The 19,012-nt window shown below is 47.4% G+C and overlaps 1 protein-coding gene across 1 annotated transcript; it reads right to left on the reverse strand.

The window, feature by feature from the left end:
• Positions 1–1,838: 1,838 nt before the first annotated feature.
• On the reverse strand, positions 1,839–12,702 carry LOC308664653 (uncharacterized protein). The gene is made up of 6 exons (XM_081322089.1): positions 12,447–12,702; positions 9,333–9,900; positions 9,102–9,219; positions 8,384–8,466; positions 5,647–5,773; positions 1,839–3,184 (listed from the first exon to the last, which is right to left on the reverse strand). The coding sequence occupies exons 2-6, from the start codon at positions 9,777–9,779 to the stop codon at positions 1,851–1,853; spliced, it is 2,109 nt and encodes a 702-aa protein (XP_081178215.1). The 5' UTR covers positions 9,780–9,900; positions 12,447–12,702; the 3' UTR covers positions 1,839–1,850.
• Between the last annotated feature and the right edge of the window lie 6,310 nt (positions 12,703–19,012).

Consider the following 19,012-nt stretch of genomic DNA (forward strand, 5'->3'; position numbering starts at 1 on the left):
CCTCGACATACAACAGTTCATTTAGTGACCATTTAAAGTTGCAACAATGGCGAATATCTGTAGCTCGGGTGTAGGATGAGGGCAAAGGTTCCGAGCTGGTGAGTTGGTTTCCGAACATTTCATTACCAGGCTAGGTAATCTCTTCAGCGGCGTTTAGGGCAGGGCTTTTCAACCGGTGGTACGCGTACCACCTGTGGTACTTTGGCATGTGGCAGGTGGTACGTGACCGTCCTAGAGAAGTGTGAACTGAAGTGACCCAAGCCTGAGGGAGAGGCAGCTGGAGCTGCAGGACTGTCGGGGCTCGGCTGAGGAATTCTGGGAGTTGCAGTCCACAAGTCTTAAAAGTGCCAGGTTTGAAGACCCCTGAGCTAGCTGGTAGTGGTGCATATTAATAAACATGGATAAATTCATCATACATTTGTCAGTACAAAGGGAAAGTGATTCAGCAAAGGAACAGCCACCGAAGAAATTAAAGCCGGTACTTTTTTCTACAGTTTGTAACATTTTATTAGATTATAGAATAAAATACAAAAATACAAAAGCAAGTAGTAGGATACAATGGGGAGGAAAAAAGGAAAAGTGAGGGGGAGAAGGGAAAAAGAACAGAGTTCCTCTGTTGCAGTAGGAGGAATTAACATTGAAGCTCAACTTTTTACTTTTCCATAATATTATAAACTAGCCATTTCTATAACAACAAATGAATCTAATCAGTAAAACCCCAAATCCCCCTTCCCCCTTATTCTTTTAGTCATCAAGTTTTTGACACCTTGCTAAGCACTGGTGGTACTTGAATATTGTCATGTCCTAGAAGTGATACAATCTGTGAAAAGGTTGAAAAGCCCTGGCTTAGGAGACGAAACGTTCGGAACAGAGAACGAACCTTCACCCTCACTGTTTAAATTTACAATAGCACTAAAAAAAGTAACTTATAATGGTTTTCACACTTACAACCCTTGCATGGTCAGGTGATCAAAATTCAGATGCTTTGGCAACTGGCTCATATTTATATGGGTTGCAATGTCCCGGGGTCACGTGTCACCTTTTGCAATTTTTCCAACAAGCGAAGTCAATGAGGAAGCCGGATTGAATTAGCAACCGTGTTACTAACTTAACAACTGCGGTGATTCACTGAACAAGGTCATAAAATGGGGCAAAAGTCACTTAAAGAACTGCCTCCCTTAGCGTGCGTTATGCAAGCCGTATAAAACTTTTCCCACAGAGGTTCGGCATAAAATAACACCTTTAGCTCTTAAAGGAAGGTGGAGTAACTATATACACGAGTTTTAAGGATGTGTGGACTCCAATTCCCAGAATTCCTCAGGCAATGGAGAGTTGGATTCCCCCATCTTGGAGTGGCCTAAGGTTGAGAAACACTGGTGTATCTCATTCTGATTACATATGTGAAAGTTGAGGTTGTGGCGTGGGTGCTTTCCTTCTGCCTGTGGTTCTTGGAACAAATTATGTAAAATAGATCCATGCTTGTGTGTGTGTATATACAGTATGTGTGTGTGTGTGTGTGTGTTATTCGTAATCCCACGACCAGCCCTGGAGCCCCGTATGCAGCTTCCTGTATGCAGCTTTAATGGAACACTGTCTCTAATGCTTCCTCTGAAGCTCTTCTCACATTCCCCGTATCTTTATGCTTCCCTCCCCACTGCTTCTTCTTAGTTTTAGTATAAAGACCCACGTTATTAAAGCTCTTTTGTTGGTCCATGCAGCTGTACAGTTTTCTGCTCTGTGGCCTGAATTTGGGTAAGTAAGGTGAGAACATTAATTAAAGCTCTTTCCAGTCTGGGCTTGGATAGGCTCTCTTTCCAAGATGGATCCTATTATGAGAACAAAGTGTCTCCTTAGACTCCAGTTTCACCTTCCAGGAATTTATACTCTTTCTCCACCGCATGAATCCTTTTATGGGAAACAAAAGTAGTGGTTTTCCTAAAGCTCTTCCCGCAGTCTGTGCATTTGTATGGTTTCTCTCTGGCATGGATCCTTCTATGTTTTGAGAGGCTAGTAGTGCTTTTGCTAAAATGTACCTTCATCCATTTATATATTTTCTCCCTCGTGTGGGTCCTTTTATGGGAAGCACGGTTACTGCTGGTATTGAAGCTTTTCCCGCACTCCCCGCATTTGTACGGTTTCTCCCCTGTGTGGATCCTTTTATGGGAAATGAGGTCACTGCTCTGGCTGAAGCTCTTGCCACATTCCCTGCATTTGTACGGCTTCTCCCCCGTGTGGATCCTTTTGTGCGAAGCAAAGTTGCTGCTTTTCCTGAAGCTCTTCCCACAGTCCAGGCATTTATAGGGTTTCTCCCCCGAGTGGCTCCTCCTATGGGAAGTCAGGCTACTGCTGTTGCTGAAGCTTTTCCCACACTCTGTGCATTTGTAAGGTTTCTCCCCCGTGTGGATCCTCTTATGGGAAGTCAGGTAACTGCTCGTACTAAAGCTCTTCCCGCACTCCAGGCATTTATAGGGTTTTTCTCCCGAGTGACTCCTTTTATGGGATGTCAGGCTGCTGCTTGTGCTGAAGCTTTTCCCGCACTCCGGACATTTGTACGGTTTTTCTCCCGAGTGACTCCTTTTATGGGATGTCAGGCTGCTGCTTGTGCTGAAGCTTTTCCCACACTCCAGGCACTTATAGGGTTTTTCTCCTGAGTGACTCCTTTTATGAGCAGTCAGGTTACTGCTGCTACTGAAACTCTTCCCACACTCCAAGCATTTATAGGGTTTCTCCCCGGTGTGGATCCTTCTGTGGCAAGTGAGAGAACTGCTGTTGCTGAAGTGTTTCCCACACTCCAGGCATTTGTACGGTTTTTCCCCCAGGCTGACTCTTTCACGCAGAGACAGAGCAAAAGTACGACGGGAAGCTTTTTGGTTCTCCTTGACCTGACACCTCTTCTGCTCTTTGACCAGGGTTCTGCAAGCTTTGTTTAAATCTGATATATCCTGCAATATTTCTCCTCCTTTCCCGAAAGATTTTCCCTTACTTTTAAGATGGCGGCTTGGTTGGACAAACAAATCTTGAATCTGAGGCCACTGACAGGAAGAACCTCTTTTCTGTCCATTTTTGGAGTGACTTTCCTTGTGCGCTTTTCGTTCCATTTCATTTGCAAATGGTCCCTTTCCCACTTCAAGCATCAAAGCTTGGAAGGTCTCCTTGCAATTTTTATTCCCTTGCCTTTTACTCCCTGGAGTGGAAAAAAAAAGAGAATGACAATTGTAATAAGGCCAGAGAAAGGAAATAAGGAACAACTATAGAAATTGACTGTGAATTTCCAGCTCGAATTTTAGCAAGGACTGCAGTATTTCTAAACCCCGGTCAAAACATAATAGCTTGACTTAGTCTTGGTTATTACTAAGTTCTGAAAGTAAGCTTCTACATTTAGGCAAGAAAAACCAAATGCACAGGTACAGTATAGGGGGTACCTCGCTCAATAGTAGCAACTATTCAAGGTGCTGGTGATGACCTATAAAGCCCTAAATGGCATGGGTCCGGATTATTTACGGGAGTACCTTTTGCCGGCGTTAACTTCCCATCGTCCTGTGCGCTCCCACAGAGAGGGCGTCCTCAGGGTGCCGTCGGTCAGGGAATGTCGACTGGCGGCCCCCAGGGGGAGAGCATTCTCTGTGGGCACACCTGCCCTCTGGAATCAGCTCCCTGTTGAGCTCCGGATGGCTCCCGACCTTCACTCTTTCCGCTGTGACCTGAAGACTTGGCTATTTGAACTTGCCGGCCTGGACTGAGGGACTGGGATTTTAGATTTTAAATTTTACATTTTAGAACGTGTTTTATTGTTTAGGGCTACTTGGTTTAATTTATTTTAATTTTTGTATATTATGTATTGTATACAGTGTTTTAATTGCCCTGTACACCGCCCCAAGTCCTTCGGGAGAGGGGCGGTATATAAATCCAAATAATAAATAAATAATAAATAAACTGTGAGAGAGATCTCAGAGTCCTAGTGGACAATCACTTAAATATGAGCCAGCCGTGTGCTGCAGCTGCCAAAAAAGCCAACACAGTGCTAGGCTGCATTAAAAGAGGGATAGAATCAAGATCACGTGAAGTGTTAATACCACTTTACAATGCCTTGGTAAGGCCACACTTGGAATACTGCATCCAGTTTTGGTCACCACGATGTAAAAAAGATGTCGAGACTCTAGAAAGAGTACAGAGAAGAGCAACAAATGATGATCAGGGGACTGGAGACTAAAACATATAAAACAGCTGTTGGAATTGGGTTAAGTCTAGTTTAATGAAAAGAATGACCAGGGGGTGACATGATAGCCTGGTTCCGATATGTCAGGGGCTGCCACAAAGAAGAGGGAGTAAAGCTATTCTCCAAAGCACCTGAAGGCAGGACAAGAAGCAACGGATGGAAATTAATCAAGAGTAACCTAGAACTAAAGAGAAATTTCCTGACAGTTAGAACAATTAATCAGTAGAACAGCCTGCCTCCTGAAGCTGTGAATGCTCCAACACTGGAAGTTTTTAAGAAAAGACTGGACAGCCATTTGTCTGAAATGGTATAGGGCAGGGGTGTCAAACTCAATTTCATTGAGGGCCGCATCAGCATTGCGGTTGTCCTCAGGGGGCCGGGTGGGTATGGCCAGGGTGGGCATGGCCTGCTGGGTGGGCGTGGCTAGAATGCATATGGCCTGCTGGGTGGGCGTGGCCAGCTCTACATCGTTGCATCAAGGGTGCCTATGGGGGCCTGGGCAGGAGTGGGGCAGATCTGAGGGTCTCTGGCAGAAGGAGGGTCTCTGGGCCAGGGCTAAGGCAGTGGGGGCAGTTCCCTCACTGTTTCCAGGATGGCTTCGCGGGCCGCATGAAACCACTTGGTGGGCCGGATCCGACCCCCGGGCCTTGTGTTTGACATGTCTGGTATAGGGTTTCCTGCCTAAGCAGGGGGTTCAACTAGATGTCCTCCAAGGTCCCTTCCAACTTTATTATTATTATTAATAAATTTATATATAATATCAAAATGGACAACTTCTATTGTATCAACGGATAGAAACCTTTCCTTATTTTCATGATTTCTTCATAAAAAAAATCCACTCTTCTTGTATCTGTATTTAAAGAGCAGAAAAAATAAAAATAAAGCCACTGCTGAGCTTAACCATGACCAGTTTCATAGATCTACAAATCTGCAAAGGTGCTTTTTCAAAAGGCTACTGGACGTTCTTGTTGGTTTTTTTCCTTGAACATGTTTTGCTTCTCCTCAAGTTCTGAAGAACTGAAGAAGCTTTTTGGAAGAGAACCGAAGTGTTTTCAAGGAAAAAAGAAATCAGCCAAGTTCAGTTGCCTTTTGAAAAGCACCTTTGGGACAACCCTGACCTGGATCAGGGATAGGCAACCTTGGCTCTTTTATGACTCGTGGACTTCAACTCCCAGAATTCCTGAGCCAGCATGGGGGAACTATGGCCCCTTCATGACATGTGGACTTCAACTCCCAGAATTCCTGAGCCAGCATGGCTCAGCTTGGAAACCTCTCCCTTTTCCCTCAGCATAGCTGGCTCAGGAATTCTGGGAGTTGAAGTCCACGAGTCGTAAAAGAGCCAAGGTTGCCTACCCCTGACCTGGATGACTGAGAATCTCCTTAAACGTACAAGGCCATAATTGAGGACCAAGCCAGATCCTGCTCCTTACCCAAAGAGGCCACGTTCCGAGAATTCTCCAGCATGACTTCCTCGTGGAGGGCTTTTTGTCGGGCATCCAGCTGAGACCACTCCTCTTGAGAGAAATACACAGCCACCTCCTTGAAGGACACATCGCTCTGCTCAGGGAAAAAGTTCGCCATGACCTTCCAGCCCAAAGAAGGATTTGCAAGTTTTCTCTCTTGGTTGACAAATTACCAAAAAAAGAAATCTGCATGGGGCTCGGGTTTATTTTCTAGCAGATATTAAAAAAAGAATCATGCAAGGAAATGGACGGAGCTTAGTATAGTCTCTCACCAAAAATACAGTTGGGGCAGCTTTCATACACTTGACTGGATTGCGTAGAACTTTTAGCACCGTTCAGGGAAAGGAATTCCAATTTCCTTCTTAACCAACTGATGGGTGGGCCCCAAGCAGAGCTAACCCTGATCCTAACCCGATACTTGCAGAAGGAAGTACAGGGGAGTTACTCTCTGACATAACAGTAGATGCCCTGTGATGTCATCTCAGGGATCCATCCTGCTTGTGTCTAACCACACCACAGAACTCAAGTGCATCGGAGGGAGGGAAGGAAGGAAGGAAAGAAGGAAGGAGGGAAGGGAGGGAGGGAGGGAGAGAAGGAAGGAAAGGAAGAAATGTGGGAAGGAGGGAGGGGAGGGGGAAGGAAGGAAGGAAGGGAGAGAAAGGAGGGAGGGAAGGAAGGAGGGGAGAAGGAGGAAGGAAGAAAAGAGGGAAGGGGGGAGGGAGAAAGGAGGGGAAGGACAATGAGAGGGAGGGAGAGACAATGGAAGGGAGGGAGGGAAGGAGGAAGAGACAAAGAGGGAGGGAAGGAAAGGAAGGAAGGAAGGAAGGAGGGAGGAGGGAAGGAAGGGAGGAAAGAGGGAAGGAGGGAGGGAAGGGAGGAAGGAAGGAAGGAAGGAAGGAAGGAAGGAAGGAAAGAAGGTGGGAAGGAGGGAGGGAGGAAGGAAGAAGGGAAGGAAGGAAGGAAGGAAGGAGGGAGGAGGGAAGGAAGGGAGGAAAGAGGGAAGGAGGGAGGGAAGGGAGGAAGGAAGGAAGGAAGGAAGGAAAGAAGGTGGGAAGGAGGGAGGGAGGAAGGAAGAAGGGAAGGAAGGAAGGAAGGAAGGAAGGAAGGAAAGAAAGAGGGAGGGAGGAAGAAGGGAAGGAAGGAAGGAAGGAAGGAAGGAAGGAAGGAAGGAAGGAAAGAAGGTGGGAAGGAGGGAGGGAGGAAGGAAGAAGGGAAGGAAGGAAGGAAGGAAGGAAGGAAAGAGAGGGAGGGAGGAAGAAGGGAAGGAAGGAAGGAAGGAAGGAAGGAAAGAAGGTGGGAAGGAGGGAGGGAGGAAGGAAGAAGGGAAGGAAGGAAGGAAGGAAGGAAAGAAAGGAGGGAGGGAGGGAGGGAGGAAGAAAGGAAGGAAGGAAGGAAGGAAGGAAGGAAGGAAGGAAGGAAGGAAAGAAGGAGGGAAGGAGGGAGGGAGGAAGGAAGAAGGGAAGGAAGGAATGAAGGAAGGAAGGAAGGAAGGAAGGAAAGAAGGAGGGAGGGAGGGAGGAAGAAGGGAAGGAAGGAAGGAAGGAAGGAAGGAAGGAAAGAAGGAGGGAGGGAGGGAGGGAGGAAGGAAGAAGGGAAGGAAGGAATGAAGGAAGGAAGGAAGGAAGGAAGGAAGGAAGGAAAGAAGGAGGGAGGGAGGGAGGAAGGAAGGAAGGAAGGAAGGAAGGAAGGAAGGAAGGAAGGAAGGAAGGAAGGAAAGAAGGAGGGAGGGAGGGAGGAAGAAGGGAAGGAAGGAAGGAAGGAAGGAAGGAAGGAAAGAAGGTGGGAAGGAGGGAGGGAGGAAGGAAGAAGGGAAGGAAGGAAGGAAGGAAGGAAGGAAGGAAGGAAGGAAGGAAGGAAGGAGGTGAGAGAGGCCTTGAAAGTTCTGAAGAACTTGGGAAGCAAGTTAAAGGAGCTCGGAAGTGGGGCTGTAGGAGCAACCAGTACTCCACTGTCAGACTAGCAGCTGCAGTGAAAGGGTCATTCCAGAGCAGTTCAAAGCTAGCATTAAGCCAGAATGGCCCCTCCCCCCAAAAAATGATACAAAGTGAATCCATTGCCTCAAGTGGGCAAGAAAGGAAAAGCCACAAAAGCTACAGGTAGTCCTCAAGTTATGACCAATCACTTAGTGACTATTCGAAGTTGTGACAGATCTATCTAGTAGAGCAGGGGTCCCCAACCTGTGGGTCACGGCCCACTACTGGTCCGTGGCCTATTTGCAACCGGGTCACATAAGTGGCCGGCTGGTGTGCAGCTCGCGGCCCCACTTGTGCAATCCTTGTGGGGGCTCGTGACCCCATTCCCGTGTCGCAGGTGCTCGGGGCCTCACTCGCACGAGCATCACCGGTGTTCCTAGCCCCACTCAAGTGAGCAATGGGGGCTCGTGTGTGCGCACATACCTGCCCCTCCCACATAACCATCCCCTCTTTCTGGCCGCCAACCCAGAAAGGTTGGGGAACCCTGTAGTAGAGTACCAGCAACAAGGATTCAAAGTTCTGACGATCAGCCACCCCCCTCCCATGGTCACATGACTCCACTTCTTCAGGTGCTCAGCAACTGGACTCCATTTACGGCCTTTTGTGACGTCCTGCAGTAACATGAAACCTTTTTATGGTGGAGTGGATTAGCGTATATCATGCTTAAGAACTGAAGCTTCCTGAACCAGTATCAGCTCACCACAATCATCTCTGATTTTTAGCCCCCGTACCTGAGATGAAACTTCAGCTGCTGTTTTGGATCCACCAGAAAAAGGGGACGATCCCCAAAACGCAGGCAGTGTTGATCTCTTCCCTGTAAAAGAAACAAAGATTGGTGGAAGCAGACTTTTGGAGCCGTAGTTAAACAAATGTTGGAGAGAAATTATAAACAAGAGGCGTAGAAGAATGAGAGGGAGCTGGACTCTCTTTGACGACATCATACCCCTTAAAGCAGAGGTCACCAACCTTTTCATGCTGTCGGCCCGGAGACAAAGGGAGCTGGGAAATTTATGTGCGTGTGCCCGCGCAAACAGAGCCATGCGCAAACAGGGCCACATCTGAACAGGGCCACATGTGAACAGGGCCACGCGCACCCTCATGGCGCTAGCAGCCCGTTTGCACATGTGCACAGGTGCTAGCCACCACCGCTAGCACCTGTGCGCATGTGCAAATGGGCTGAGCAACCCACGTGGCGCTAGCAGCAGGGACATACGTGAACAGGGCTGCGCGCACCCGCACGGCACTAGCAGCCCGTTTGCACATGCGCGCAGGCGCTAACCACCGCTGCTAGCACCCACACCCATGCACAAATGGGTCCGCAGGTGCTAGCACGAGTGGGGGTGAGTGCACGCACACACCTGCGTGCACTGGCCAGCTTGTCCCGTGGCCAGTAGGCCACAGCCGCAGCCCATAGGTTGGGGACTCCTTCCTTAAAAGACCTTCCCTTACCTTTTGAAGTGTCCTGACATAGATCTTTTCTAGAGACGCCTCCAAAAAGCAGCTCCTGAGAAGGACTGGACAAATCCCTGCATTCCGTGTGATGTTCAGTGACCTCTACAAACGGTGCCTGGACCGGAAACAAAAAGGAAATGAAGGGATCCTTGCTTTCACATCACAACATTGCAGGCCCCACGGAGATGGAACGAGTAGCAGAACGTTTGCCCCAACTGAGGTTCTCACCTTTAACTCTACGGGTTCCTTTTGCTCCTCGGCCTGACTCAGGAGGAAGCCTTCAGCCAGGGCCACCGCCTGGGAGCTGGTCTCTGCTCCACACTCCCGCACCCAGCTCTCCATCTCTGGGGGCAGGACAGCCAGGAATTGCTCCAGAACCACCAAGTCCAACATCTGCCCTTTGGTGTTCCTCACTGGTTGCAGCCACTGATGGCAAAGATGGTGAAGGTGGCTGCAAATCTCACGGGGTCCCTTGGCCTCTTGGTAGTGGACGGTCCTGAAGAGCCTTCGATGGGCCTCTGAACCGATGGCTTTCACCTCCAGGGTCTTCTGCTCAGCTCCTGCCCAGGAATCCTTGCCTACTGGGTCATGTCCCTCCATTTCTTCTCCATTCTCCAACATTGTTCCCAGTGGGGCCAATGGAGGTTCAGGAACCCCAAAAATCTTTTCATTCATACGATCAGAATCGCCAACGAAGCTCTGGAGAAGTTCTTCAAGCCCATTTCGGCCTTCTTCGATTAGGTGGTATTCTGGGTCTCCAGACGACGAGGCCCAAGGAGGCTTTCAGATTCTAGATCTGGAAAGAAAGAAAAAAGTTCCAGAATTACAATGGAGATTCTCAGTCATCCAGGTCACAGTTGTCCCAAAGGTGCTTTTTTAAAGAGGCAACTGGGCTTTCTTGTTTTGCTTTGAAGACGTTTCGCTTCTCATCCAAGAAGCTTCTTCAGCTCTGACCGGATTTATACAGCTGTCTATAAGGAGTAAAAATCCTTCCATTCCCCTACCATCCGGTCAGAGCTGAAGAGGCTTCTGGGATGAGAAGCGAAACGTCTTCAAAGAAAAACAAGGAAGTCCAGTTGCCTGATGAAAAAGCACCTTTGGGACCTCCAGAATTAGGAAAATCTGCTGGGGTTGTTGTCAAACCATTATTTAAGGTCAAATTTGGTTGGCGATTATCCCAGGCAGGTTGGCAGCTGCCTGTGGCCGAATGGAGGGGCTTAAAGCTCTGCTTTAAGAACACAACCGTACAAAAAGACCACAATCAAACCCAACATTCCTGTTGTCAAGCAAGGCAGTCGTGAAGTGACTTTTGCCCCATTTTATGACCTTATGGGCCAGGTTGTTAAGCCAATCGCTGCAGCTGTTCCAGTGAGTTGTGCGTTCATTAAGCAAATCTGATTCCACCCCACCCTACCCCATTGACTATGACTGTCAGAAGCCGGCTGGGAAGATTGTATATGTGTCATGGTTCCGAGAGATGAAACTATTCAAAGAACTTTGAGGCATTGTTTACCTTAAAGAATCTTTATTTGAGCGGCATAGCATCGGCGCTAGCACAGTTGAAGCCAAAACCTGAGTTCCCCTCCCCTGAGCACATAGTAAGGTAAAGGTAAAGGTTCCCCCGCACATGCGTGCTAGTCGTTTCCAACTCTAGGGGCCGGTGCTCATCTCCGTTTCAAAGCCGAAGAGCCAGTGCTTGTCCGAGGACATCTCCGTGGTCATGTGGCCGGCATGACTAGACGCCAAAGGCGCACGGAATGCTGTTACCTTCCCACCGTAGTGGTCCCTGTTTTTCTACTTGCATTTTTATGTGCTTTCGAACTGCTAGGTTGGCAGAAGCTGGGACGAGTAACAGGCGCTCACTCTGCTACGCGGCACTCGGGATTCGACCCGCCAAACTGCCGACCATCTGATCGACAAGCTCAGCGTCCTAACCCACTGAGCCACCGCGTCCCTTTTAGTATCAAAGCACAATTCCCTCCTCCAGTTAAGAGTCATAAATCACATTCCCCAATTAGTTTGAAATGTGGGCTTCCCCTCCAGCTCTCCAGCCCGCCAATTCTTTATCATCTCTTATTTCAATAACCTTGTTTCTCACACTAGGTTCAGTGCTATTATGTCTAGCTGGACTCTCGTGCACATTCCTCCCCACTCCCCAGCTTCATCTAACTCTAAAAGCAAAAAGGAGAAAATGGCTGCATCTCCATCTGTTGTCAATGCAAAAACATCCAATGTTAGCAGCGTTGACATCACTGTCCCCGGGACAGTGCAAGAGTCATAAGTGCATGCCAGTTGCCAAGCACTTGAATTTTGATCAGGCTGCCACAGTAGTGATGTGTGGAAAACGGTGCTAAGTTTTTTTCCAGTGAGGTTGTAACTTTGCATGGTCACTAAACGCACAGTTGTAAGTCGAGGACCATGTTAGGTACAGGTAGTCCTCGACTTACAACACTTCACTTAGTGACCGTTCAAGGTGACCACGATGCTGAAAATATTGACTTGTGACCGTTGTTCTCAGTTGCGCCCCTTGCAGCGTCCCCCCGTGGTTACGTGATTTACAGTCGGATGCTTGGCAACTGACTCCTATTTAGGACGGTCACAGCATCCTGGGGTCCCATTTGTGACCTTCTGACAAGCCAAGTCAGTGGGGAAAGCTGGATTCACTTAATGACCGTCTTACCGATTTAACAACTGCACTAGTTCACTTAACAAATCCGGCAAGAGAAGTTGTAAAAGGGGGCAAAACTGACTTAACAAATTTCTCACTTAGCAACACAAATTTTGGGGGTGTTGTGGTCCCAAGCTGAGGACTGGCCATATTTTGTGTGTGTGTGTGTGTGTGTGTGTGTATGTTGAATTTCCTTTTCCTTGCATCAAGCCCAATGCATGCGCCTAGAAGAAACCAGGTTCCAGACTGATGCATTTTGTTTCACGAACCCTACAAAGCCACAACCTGCTGGAAGACAAGTGACCTGACCCCTCTTTAGTCCAACCCAGCCAACGTGTGAATGCAGCCCGGAGTCCCACTGGCTTCTCCATCCCTGGAAAATTTCTTTATCTATTCGAGTCCTGCAATTGGAAGAACCCCGCATCCCTCCTCCTCCTCCTCTTCCATTCTGTCCATCCTGCCTTTTTTTTCCCACGTGGGGATGAGGCTGATTTTGTTTGCACGTATTTCCTTGACACGTGCATGCAAAGGGGCGGCAGGGGAACGTCGAAACCTGCGCTTTGCTCTTCCCTGGAGTGCAAAGGCTGCACACAGGGGAGGAACTAGGAAGGTCTCCTTCCCCTCTGCAGCACGAGGCCCCTTTGGGCTTCCTGGGGGAAAAGCTCCACACTCACCCGAGAGTCACGTCTGAATCTCTTTGCCGGCAAGACTTCCCTGCAGCCCCTTTGCCTGCTGGCCAGGGCGAGTGAGTGCAGAGTCCTAGAGAGGCCAGACTCTCCTGCATGTCACTCAACTCCTCCGAAGCCTCCCAGAGGACCCTGTCCTGGCAAAGGGGCCCGCGCATGCTCAGTTCCTTTTCTTGAAGACGGAGATGGTCAGTCCTCATGTTTGCAGAGGGAGCCCCCTGGTGGGCTCTCTAGGCAATGCAAAGAGCCTCTTGCAATACGGGAGTGCGTTTTACCGGGTTGGGGGGCGGGGGCGGGGGAGGAGGAGACTGGAAATGGGTTGAAAGCACACGGGGAGAGGGAGAATAAAAAGCAATTTAATTTAAAAAAAATTAAAAGTTGACTCATCTGGTCTTCGTGTAAAGATGCCAACCCAAAATAATTGCATTGACTGTTTGGGGGGCATTCAGGGACACCCCCACCCTGAGATATAAGATAAGATGATAAGATATAAGATAAGATAAAAGATAAGACAAGAGATAAGATAAAAGTCATAAGATAAGACATAAGACGAGATATAGGATAAGATTTAAGATGAGATAAAAGTTAGACATAAGATAAGACATAAGACAAGACAGAAAGATAAGATAAGATAAGATAAAATGAGATAAGATATAAAACGTAAGACAAGACGAGAGATGAGATGAGATGAGATAAGATATCGGTTCTCCTGATCAAGCAGGGGGCTGGACTAGAAGACCTCCAAGATCCTTTCCAATTCTATTCTATTCTATTCTATTCTATTCTATTCTATTCTATTCTATTCTATTCTATTCATTTATTTCTATTCTATTCTATTCTATTCTACTTTACTCATTTATCTATTCTATTCTATTCTATTCTATTCTACTTTACTCATTTATCTATTCTATTCTATTCTATTCTATTCTATTCTATTCTATTCATTTATTTCTATTCTATTCTATTCTATTCTATTCTATTCTATTCTATTCTACTTTACTCATTTATCTATTCTATTCTATTCTATTCTATTCATTTATTTCTATTCTATTCTATTCTATTCTATTCTATTCTACTTTACTCATTTATCTATTCTATTCTATTCTATTCTATTCTATTCTATTATTCTATTCCTACTCTACTCTATTCTATTCTACTCTACTCTATTCATTTATTTCTATTCTATTCTATTCTATTCTATTCTATTCTATTCTATTCTATTCTATTCTATTCTATTCTATTCTATTCTATTCTATTCTATTCTATTCTATTCTATTCTATTCTACTTTACTCATTTATCTATTCTATTCTATTCTATTCTATTCTATTCTATTCTATTCTATTCTATTCTATTCTATTCTATTCTATTCTATTCTTATTGCAAGAGGCTTTGCCTGGAGAGCCCACCAGGGGGCTCCTTCTGCAAACATCAGGATGGGCCCATCTCCGGCTTCAGAAAAGAAACTGAGCCTGTGCAGGTGAGGGTCTCTTCTGCACCCCCAGATGTGTCAGAGCAAGGCAGGAAGTGAGTGACATCAGGGAGAGTCTGGCCTCTCTAGGACTCTGCACTCTCTCACCCATAGCCAGAAGGCGAAGAGGCTGGCTGCCAGGGAGCCTTGCAAGGATGGAGAGACTCTGGGTGAGTGTGGTGGGAAATCTGCTGGTGGGGAGGAGGTGGAGACCTGCCAATTCTTCATCTCCCCCTGCTGAATCTCGGGAGGGGAAGAGCCAGGGTTCCATGTTCCCCTGCCCCCCCCCCCACTTTTCATGCAGGAGCCAGGCTGGGGGGGAAAGAGAAGCATCCAAGCAGGAATCTCTCACCCCAGGAAGAAATCCAGATCTCCAGAGATGAGGATGGAAAGAGATGTGAACCGCTTCAACCCTTTCACCACCACCACCCTTTTCCACGAAAAGGCCACGAAGAGGGAGGGGTTTGCAGGACAAAGCTCACATTGGAAAATCAATCAGTCAATCAATCAGGATAGAGCTGGAAGGGGGAGGTCTTCTAGTGCAACCCCACTGCTCATGCAGGAGATCCTATACCAGGAGTAGGCAACTTTTATGACTCGTGGACTTCAACTCCCAGAATTCCTGAAGTCCAAAAGTCATAAAAGAGCCAAGGTTGCCTACCCTTGTCCTATACACTTTGAGATAGCAATATCACTTGGGCTTATATCCTGCTTCACAGCACTTTACAGCCCTCTCTAAGCGGTTTATGGAGTCAGCATCTTTCCCCCAACAATCTGGGTCCTCATTTCACCCACCTCGGAAAGCTGGAAGGCCGAGTCAACCTTGAGCCAGTGAGATTTGAACTGCCGAACTGCTGGCGGCTGGCAGTCAGCCGAAGTAGCCTGCAGTACTGCATTCTAACCACTGCACCACCACGGCTCTCCCATCCCTTCTTAAAAAACCTCCAGTGATGAAGCACCCACAACATCTGAAGGCAACTTCTGTTCCACTGGTTAATTGTTTTCACCTGTTAGGAAGTTTCTCCTTCATCCCAGGTTGCTTCTCTCCTCGACTGGTTTCCATCCATTGTTTCTTGTCTCGCCTACTGGTGCTTTGGAAAACAAGTTGAGCCCCCTCTTCTTTGCAAATATGGAGATGGTCTTTGGGCTGCAGCATATTGTAGGGACATAGCTGATGTCGTAGGAAGCTTCCTGAACATCTCTCAAATCGCAAACTTATTTGCTTGGGCTTTGCACATTATGGGAATGGAGCCCATTGCAGTGCATGGCCTGGTTTGGGGTTGGCATCTGGTATAAAGTCCTCCTGCATGGAGAAAAGTAGAGTGAGGCTGTTAAAAAGAAAACTCTGATGTTTTCTTCCACTCCAAGGAAAGAGTCCCAAAGATGCTTTTTCACGAGGCAATAGAATAGAATAATAATAATAATAATAATAATAATAATAATAAGAAGAAGAAGAAGAAGAAGAAGAAGAAGAAGAAGAAGAAGAAGAAGAAGAAGAAGAAGAAGAAGAAGAAGAAGTTGGAAGGTACCTTGGAGATCATCTAGTCCAACCCCCTGCTCAGGCAGGAAACCCTATACCATTTCAGACAAATGTCTGTCCGGTCTGTCCTTAAAAGCTTCCAGTGTTGGAGCATTCACCGCTTCTGGAGGCAGGTTGTTCCACTGGTTAATTGTTCTCACTGTCAGGAAGTTTCTCCTTAATTCTAGGCTGCTTCTATCCTTGATTAGTTTCCATCCGTTGCTTCTTGTCCTGCCTTTGGGCGCTTTGGAGAATAGGTTGACACCCTCTTCTTTGTGGCAGCCCCTGAGATATTGGAACACTGCTATCATGTCACCCCTCGTCCTTCTCTTCCTTAAACTAGACATACCCAATTCCAGCAGCCGTTCCTTATATGTTTTAGTCTCCAGTCCCCCAATCATCTTTGTTGCTCTTCTCTGTACTCTTTCTAGAGTCTCGACATCTTTTTTACATCGTGGTGACCAAAACTGGATGCAGTACTCCAAGTGTGACCTTACCAAGGCATTGTAAAGTGGTATTAATACTTCACGTGATCTTGATTCTGTTCCTCTGTTAATGCAGCCTAGCACTGCGTTGGCTTTTTTGGCAGCTGCAGCACACTGCTGGCTCATATTTAAGTGATTGCCCACTAGGACTCCGAGATCCCTCCCACAGTTACTACTATTGAGCAAGGTACCCCCTATACTATACCTGTGCATTTGATTTTTCTTGCCTAAGTGTAGAACCTTACTTTTTTCACCACTGAATTTCATTTTGTTAGATAGCGCCCAGTGTTCACGTCTGTCCAGATCCTCCTGTATCTTAAGCCTATCTTCCTGAGTGTTGGCTATTCCTGTCAGCTTGGTGTCATCTGCAAATTCGATGAGTTCCCCATCTATCCCCTCATCCAAATTGTTGAAGATGGTGAAGAGCACTGGACCTAAAACAGAGCCCTGGGCCACCCCACTATACACTTCCCTCCATGTAGATGCAGTTCCATTGAGGACCACATGCTGTGAATCCATCTGGTGGTGATGCTATCTAATCCACATTTTTCTATCTTATCAAGTAGTAGTTTGTGATATAATTTATTAAATGCCTTACTGAAGTCCAAGCAAATTATATCCACAGCATTTCTCTGGTCCACTAACTTTGTCACTTGGTCAAAGGATGCAATAAGATTTGTCTGGCGTGATGTGTTTTTGACAAACCCATGTTGGCTTTTAGTAATGACTTTGTTTGCTTTTAGGTGTTCGCTGATTTATTGTTTGATTATCTTTTCCAGAATCTTACCAGGTATTGAGGTCAGGCTGATAGGTCTGTAGTTTCCTGGATCTATTTTTTCCCCTTCATAATGGACTGGAATACGGGTGTCCAATCTGTGGTCCGTGCCTCGGCACCGGGTCATGGCCTGTTGGTCAGCAGGCAGCGGGAATGGCTGGCAGGTGTGCGCACATGTGTGGGCACCCCTCCCCCACTCACACTAGCTAGCGTCACCACGTGGGCACTAGCGGCCCACTTGCACATGTGCACAGGCACCAATGCTGCCACCAGCATCACCACGGGTGTGTGCAGCCCACTTGCGCATGCATGCTGGTGCTAGTGCCACCACCGTGCACGTGCCTGTTTGTGAATGCACGCACGCACACGCGCGCACACACACACACACACACACACACACACACTTCCCTGTTCCTCCCTTTTCCTCCAGGCTGCCAACCTGGAAAGTTTGGGGAGCTCTGGACTGGAAGACTTCCAAGGTCCCTTCCAACATTGTTGTTCCATTCTTCTTCTTTTTCTGCCATTACCTCCCTTTTTAAAGAGTCAAAGCCACAACCTTTGTGGGAACGTCTAGCAATGACTTTTGTGTTTGCACTTGAGGGTAACATCTTGTGTTCCTTCTTTTCATATAATTCAGGTCGTATGAAGGAAAAGGTCTTTGGAGAACCAGGAGATCTGTTGGCCTCCTTTGGATTTGTGACACAGAGAGAAAAGAAAATGGAGGGACAATCCCCAGAAGATCAAGGAGCTGAGAAAAGTGGGGAGACCTGCACAAGAACCGGGCGGAAGATCCTGGAGAAGGAAAGCGTCAGTTCAGAGGTCCAGTGTTGGCACTTCAGGAACGAACACTACCAGGAGTCTAAGGGTCCGCGTGAGCTTTGCAGCCACCTCCACCACCTTTGCTGCCAGTGGCTGCAGCCAGAAAGCCGCACAAAGGCTCAGATGTTGGACCTAGTGATCCTGGAGCAGCTCCTGGCCCTTCTGCCCTTGCAGATGGAGAGCTGGGTCCGGGAGTGTGGAGCAGATACTAGTTCCCAAGCGGTGGCCCTAGCAGAAGGCTTCCTCTTAAGCCAGGCAGAGGAGGAGAAGCAGGAAGAACTACAGGTGAGAGAAAAGTTCATCTTTTCAGCTTTCAGGGACGTTCAGTTCATGAAGTATACGGATATACCTTATGTTTCTGAGCATAAGTAATATGAGATGTTTCACAAGTAGGTTGGCTTGATCACTCAACAGCGAGACACTGGTGAAGCGGGTACAGCAGGGCCTGCATTTTCTGTGTGTCGAGTGAGAAAACCACATCTTCCTTCCCCTGTCCTGACCACTTTCTACAGAGGGACGATCGAGAGCATCCTGTCATATTGCATTATAGTCTGGTTTGGAAGCATCCCTGCTTTGGACAGGAAGGCAGTGCAGAGAGTGGTGAGGATGGCAGAAAAGATTGTTGGTAGTTCACTTCCTTCTATCCAGGACATAGCATATAAGGGATGCTTGAGCAGGGTCCACAGGATTGTCTGGAACGCTACACATCCTCTTCGCCTGTTTTCCTTGTTACCTTCTGGGAGGAGGGGACTTCGTGGTATCCGAAGTAGAACATCCATATTCAGCCAGTTTTGTTCCATGTAGTATCAACCTTGTGAACTCTCAAGCTTCCTCTTTCCAGCTACGTATTCAAGATGGACAATGTTTATATGTTAGGGTGTACATATATACGTGTGTGTATGTGTCTTATATATGTGTGCACTTTTGAGAGCAGGCAATAGAATTTCATTTTTAATGTGTGCCAGTGTGCCCACAGTAAAAAAAAATGGCAATAAAGGTTATTATCTTATTGTCTTATGTTTAACTCTTTAGGCCAGGGCTTTTCAACCAGTGGTACGGGTACCACCTGTGGTGCATTGGCACCTGGCAGGTGGTACGCGACCATCCTAGCAAAGTAGCGGGGGAGGGGAATGAGCTGAACTGGTGGCAGCACTGCACAAGCCTTACTGAGAGACGGCTGGAGCTGCAGGGCTGTCAGGGCTCAGCGGAAGCGCCAGGATCAGCACCAGGCTCTAGATGGAATTCGGCGCTGATCCTGGCACTTCTGAGCCCAGAAGAAGCGCCGATCAGCTGGAATGTTGCAGCATCTTCAGATGCTTGGCAACTGATTCATATTTATGATGGTCACAATGTCCCATAGTCATGTGAAGTGACCAAAACCTGCTGCAACCACCCAGCAGAAGGGGGGGGAAATAAAAACCAAACACCCCCCTACCCCACTGCCAATCCTCAACAGAAATGCTCACAAAAATGAAAACAGGAGGAAG

Source organism: Vipera berus, assembly GCF_964194415.1.
Source record: "Vipera berus genome assembly, chromosome: 2".
NCBI classification, from domain to species: Eukaryota; Metazoa; Chordata; class Lepidosauria; order Squamata; family Viperidae; genus Vipera; species Vipera berus.